This window comes from Phalaenopsis equestris, unplaced genomic scaffold (genome assembly GCF_001263595.1).
Source record: "Phalaenopsis equestris unplaced genomic scaffold, ASM126359v1 Scaffold209781, whole genome shotgun sequence".
NCBI classification, from domain to species: domain Eukaryota; kingdom Viridiplantae; phylum Streptophyta; class Magnoliopsida; order Asparagales; family Orchidaceae; genus Phalaenopsis; species Phalaenopsis equestris.
In genome coordinates, this window is record NW_018228919.1 from 201 (window position 1) to 6,505 (window position 6,305).

The 6,305-nt window shown below is 33.8% G+C and overlaps 1 protein-coding gene across 1 annotated transcript; it reads right to left on the minus strand.

The window, feature by feature from the left end:
- Positions 1 to 1,234: 1,234 nt before the first annotated feature.
- On the minus strand, positions 1,235 to 3,121 carry LOC110036696 (TORTIFOLIA1-like protein 2; the record flags this gene model as incomplete). The annotated part of the gene is made up of 3 exons (XM_020741202.1): positions 2,169 to 3,121; positions 1,421 to 1,615; positions 1,235 to 1,337 (listed from the first exon to the last, which is right to left on the minus strand). Coding segments are annotated over exons 1-3 (952 nt in total), but the record flags the coding sequence as incomplete, so codon positions are not given.
- Positions 3,122 to 6,305: the final 3,184 nt, after the last annotated feature.

Sequence of the window (6,305 nt, forward strand, 5' to 3'; positions counted from 1 at the left end):
AAAAATAGCAAACACGGGCACCCCTTAATCATTAACAAGAAAACTAATAAAACTTGGAAAGTAGAATTCAACCTCGGAAGAATATAAGTAAACCAAAGTTAGAAATTATGCATTCAAGATAAAAAGTAAATTAAAAATATTTAGCAGTACAGAGAGGATTAGAACATTTCCCTTCCCCTATGCTCTTTAATTTCTAGTCAAGAATCAAGCCCATACACACACACTAAACTAAGTTTTTACAACACGTTTGATTATAATTGTCAAGAACTCCATTTAAGTGGCATATCAAATAGCCAATACACATAATTTTCAAATTGAATTCAAATAGATTTAAATATCACACCATGCATAACAAAATATTTCAATTTAAGATGACAAGACAAAGTTTTGAATTTAAAAGCATAACTATTTCATTAAAAATATATTTTTTAATTTTATGTAAGCAATTCAATATTAAGCATGTATGCCAAATAGTTTATTTAATAGCTAATTACATTTACCATATGATATTAACTTCAAATTTAAATTCAAATTTACTTATATTTTAGTTATATTTTATTTACTCACCAACTAATCACTTTAAATTTAAGAGAAGCTGAAATGGCATTATTAAGAGAGAACTGTTCAATTGATATAAGAGGTAATAATATGATATTATGATCAACATGAAGCTGAAGCAAAACATCACTCGACTCATCAAATGCACGCCTTTCCCTGTCTACCTTATTCTATAAGTCATCTTCCATAACACCTTGTTAGCTGAATAGGTGCTTATGAGCTGACATCTGAGCAAACGACTTCAAACAAAAAAATAATATGACCATTCTCAAGTACCAGTAGATTCAACTTAAATCCTTGGTTACATGACTAGCATAGTGTAATGTTTCACTAACAGAAAAACAAATATCTAAACAAGAAACTTTGCAACAAAAAAATTTGTCTTTTATTAAGGTGAGGATATAAGAAGCATAAGAAGTTTTGAAGAAAAACGTTAAACGACAAAACCCCTATATTATATATATTCAAGAATCAAGGCTAACTTCCAATATTCGCATATTTCAAATACCTGAAAGACAAGATGCAGATAGTTTCCAGGGTAGTGATATAAATAAGAATAAAGTTGAGTTACACAAAATAATGCAGTTGATAGCCTAAAACATCCAAAATACTACTGCTTGGTGAAAAGTTCATCCGCTTCTGTTATAAAAAGTACTTTATTTTAAACGTTTTAAACCTTTGGTAGATGACCCAGCTTCTGAAGGATCACAATGATCAGTTCCTGGAATAAATTTCCAGCATTGTAAAGCATGAACTACAGCATCCCTGACAGGTTTCACCTAGATGAAAAAAAAACCATTCTAAATAATTGCAAATAGATGCTTATCTTCACTCAAACTAAAAATAGTTTTATACAACTAACCTTGTCAAAACGACAAGATTCAAGAGAACAAATGCAAGAAGTTTTCAGATATCCTAGTGCTGATCCAGCACTGCCTGCTATTTCAGCTAATGCAAGAGAAGCAGCTTTGCGGGTTGTCCAGTCAGTACATTTGAGTGCTTCGGCTATGCTGGTCACTGCCAATTGTAAAGAAGTCTCTGCAGAAGCTCCACCTGCCTGGAAACAAATAATAAATGCCCCCATAGACGTTAAGGAAAAATTAGGATGTCAACGAAACAAATCAGGGGGCCGTTTTCTATCCTGTTTTAGGGAGTACCTGAGCAACATTTTGCTTGAATCCTATAAAACATTTTTTTTTTCATTTTTAAATCCTACCATATTGATAAATCCAGTTTCATCAGTGTCATTTGGTAAATACAGGGATCCCATGAATGAATTTAAGAATTTCTCACTCTAGCAGATCCTGTTTCATCAGTGTCATTTGGTAAATGCGGGGATCCCATGATTCACCAAATTGAATGAATTTAAGAATTTCTCACTCTAGCAGATCCTAAATCCTCAAAGAAATGGCAAGACATATTTTTAGGATTTAATAGTCGTAATACCAAACAATTTTCAGGTTTCAATGCTGTCAAGAATAACTAATTTTGTATTGTAGGATTAACTAAATTCTATATGAGATAAACCTTGTAGCCAAACAAACCTGAAAGTTAATTTAATGAGCATCCAAAATGGAAAAACCAAATGCCTAAATAGCAAGTCAGCAAACCTGAACAATGCTTCTTATAAGCTCAATGACGGCAGGCTTTGCCATGAAATGCTGATTCTTAAGCAGCTTGACAACCCGAGTAAGCATCTGAGCTAGAAGAGCGATGGGAGGTTCTCTAGCCTCATCAATAACTTTTGTCAAGCACAATGCAGAGCCAGTCTGCACGTATCTATTCTGTTCACCTAAGGCCTCAAAAAATGGCTTGACTAATGCGACAAATCCATTCTCACCTCCACCAGAGCTCTCCGCAGTCATTGTCAAAACACCAGCTGTCTCAACACAAGCATCCCTAACAGCTGAATCCGAATCCTTGAGACGCTTAATAATACTGGACACCATCTTCCCAATATGAGCAGACATCAAGTTCCCATGAAACCTAGCAAGGGTTCCCAGAACCTTAATGCACTCCTTCCTTACCGCACTCTTCTGCTCTGAATCAATATCAATAATACAAGATAGAAACGGAATAATCCCTTCAGGGGTCAAACCTTCAGCAATCTTCTCAAGCTCCTCCGCCCCAATTTGGTAAGTGTCCCGATCAGCAAGTTTATTAAGAGACATAACCAACTTGTGTTTCAGCTCATATATTGCCTGCTGCGGGTTTACCATCCTTCCAGTCCCTTTAGCCTTTACACGCATCCGTTGAGTCCTCATATTGTGCAAACTTGCAGAAGAACTTACAGCAAGATCAAGCCCATATTCATCTCCATTATAAATCACACAAATCCTACTTTTAGCGTGCTCATCTCTGCTTGTATCCCACAGTTACCATAGCCAGACTTCCACTGGACAGTAAAACGCCACTTCCCATGACATGGATGATTATCTGGATCAAAGCACCAAAGACTGATTGAATCGAAATACATGTAACAAAGCGGCAGCGAAACTTAGAACTGAACTTCTAATTGCCTTGGTAGGTTAGATTCAACCAGTGGAAAATTCAAGTTCACTGAGCTTACCAGTAGCGCTGAATTCTAAAAAGGCACTGTGTCAGCCATGCACAGAATTCGAAATGGAAGAGGCAGCAGAGAGAGGGAGAGAATAAGTCTCGAGTGTTTGAAATTTGAATTTGGATGGAGAAACGGATTGATATCCAACTAGGGTTTGGGCTTCTCCTCCCGTAAAGACGGTTTCGCGCTCTCGCCTTGCGTTTGGAATTAGGAAGATTTGCATACATACCACTCATTTCTTTTGAATTTACATTTATTATTCGGTATCAGCTATGTAAATAAATAAGAATTGGGAGGTATGTATGTAAATGCCCCCCTTTTTTTTATTATAATTTGAAAATACGGTGAAAATAGCTCTCGCGGTCTCCGCAGGACAAATCCGCAGCTGCTGGATTCGCATTTATGGTGGGCCCGTCAAAACATTACGGATCAGTAAATATTGAAGTGCAGTAACAAATGAAAAAAAGAAAGAATGGACATCTATAGACATATTTAACACTTAAACTTTGATATTTACATACATAAAACCTTCATCTTTGACTTTGTGTCAAAAATATTACTATTATTATGAGTCACATAATTCACGCGACAGAAAGAAAATTTTGTCTCAGCAATGTACGAGAATCTAACAGACACACATATAATTGAAAAATAATAAGAGGAGTCGTCAAGATTTTTAAGTGAAAAAAACCTCATTAAAGGAAAAAAATCATTGCCCAATGAACGTAATTCATTATGTGATGTAAGTACATAGGTTTACTCTTTTCTTAAATTATGGAATATGAAATTACAGAATTGATAATTAAAAATGTACAATAGTAGTACAACTTTCATAATCGTAATTGCTCTACAATAATTGTAGTTATTGACACTAATAAATATAGTAGGATGTAAAGACAATAGTTGATTGTTATAAATGTAATGGTTTGTCACAAATGTTGTAGATTGTGGGGGTTATAATGCTAGTTTGTCATAAAGATCATAATCAGAAGTTGCAGCAGTATTTAGTTATATGGGACATAGTTGGTAGTTGTCGTGGCATTATTTAGTCATAGATATCATATTTGAGAGCTATAGTAGCAGTGAGTCATATAGGTCGTAATTGGTCACATATGACACGATGAGCAGTTATAATTGCAAAGGTTACGATTGGAAGTAGTAACAATAGTGAGTCATATAAGTCGTAATTGGTCACAAATATCGTAATGAGAGCAAGAATAACGTTGGCTGGTCACAAAGATTGCAGTTGGGAGCTACAACAGTAGTGAACCAGATATATCGTAGTTGGTCACATGAGTTGTAATGGGGAGTTTAGGGGTGCAACGTGCAGCCCTCGCTTGGAGCTTGAGCTTGATTAATTTTATCAAGCTCGAGTTCAAGTTTAAGTCTATAAGTTTGAACTGGGCTTATTTAATATAAAAGTGAGAAAATTATATTAATTTTAAATAACTTTAAAATAAGTTAACAAATATAATGAATAGTTAAAAGATAAATAATAATAAATCACATAATATATAATAAAAATATAGTTTTCTTGACTTTTTTAATATCTTTATGATAAACTTATGAAATTTTATATATTTTGATTATATCTTTTTTGTTAATATTTTTTTAAACGAGTCGACTCACGAGCTAACGAGGCAAGTCAGGGTGGGGCTGAGCTTGACTTGTTAGCTCATCGAGCTCAGTCCACGAGTCACTTTTCAGACTGGGCTCGAGCCGTCCTACAAGTCGGCTAGACTCACATGAACTCCTAGGGGAGCTGCAATTAGGGGTGCAAATGCTAGAACGCGAGCGAGCCCAGGCTCAGCTCCTATTCGACTCGTTAAAAAGTACCACTATTCGTGTTCAGCTTGTTTATATTTTGAAAAAAAAAAGTGTTTGTGTTCTACTCATTTGCTTAGCAAGTTGAACACGAATTGTTCGCGAACTAAAAATCGTTTTGGCTACCATAGTAACACAAACGTATGAGGCTAAGGGTGTGGTGAGATTTAAATCTTATTATTTTTATTAAAACAACATTTAAATAAAATTTAATGTATTTTTAATCTATTTTTTATTTAATAGTTTTAATTGATTATAAATCTTTGTGGCATTTTTGTCAATTAAGTTTTTAAAAAATACTATTCATCAATATATATATTATATATATATATATATAACCAAAACAAGTCGAACACGAACAAACAAATATTTGTTTGTCTTCGACTCATTTATATATCGAGCGCAAAAAAAATTATTTGTGTTCAACTCGTTAACTTAACAAACAAATCGAATGCAAGCTTTTTAATGAGCCGAACATTAACTTTTTTGCGAAAAACGAGCCTTTTTGATAGCCCTTGCCGCCATAGTGTCAATTGTCACAAAGGTCATAGTTACAAGTGACAGTAACGGTAAGTCACATAAGTCGTTGTTGGCCACTAGGCCATAATGAGAAGTTGTAATGGTAATTGGTCGTTTAGATTGGAGTTAATAACTGCAAAGAGCATCGATTGACCATCGAGTCATCTGTAAAGGTCATTAGGAAACCTTGAGACTAAATCTTAGACTTCTATCGATAGAAAATGGGTCCCAAAAAAAGTGAGGACAACAATCGCATCCCTTGCCAACACCATCTAGGGGGTAATTACGGATGTCTTAATCTTGTACCTTCACATGTAAATTATTTCCTCCAGTTTGTGATGTCATTTTAGACTACAAAAAAATGTCATGCATCACTGAAATAATTATTTTAATCATTTAATAAAATAACTACTCACTTAATAAAATATTAATTTAATGCATAAAATAAAATAATCACTTACATTTGCTGTATAAAAAAATGTCAGACATCATTGAAATACTTGTTTTAATCATTTAATAAAATAATTACTCACTTAATAAAATAAACTTAATGCATAAAATATAATAATCACTCACATTTGCTTCAAGAAACTTTTGAAATACTTTTTCCCTTATTTAAATATAAAATAATTATTAAAATGCTAACCTCTTTTACCTTTATGATTCTTTGCCTTCTTCAAATACCAAGGATTTATTGGATTCTTCACACTTCATAATCTAAATAAATTTTAATAACATCAATTAATTTAACTAATCACATCATTAATTCCATTAACAACATAAGGTTTAACATTTACCTTGTAGACTTGCAAGTCAATCTCCTCCCCTGCCCATTTGCTTCATG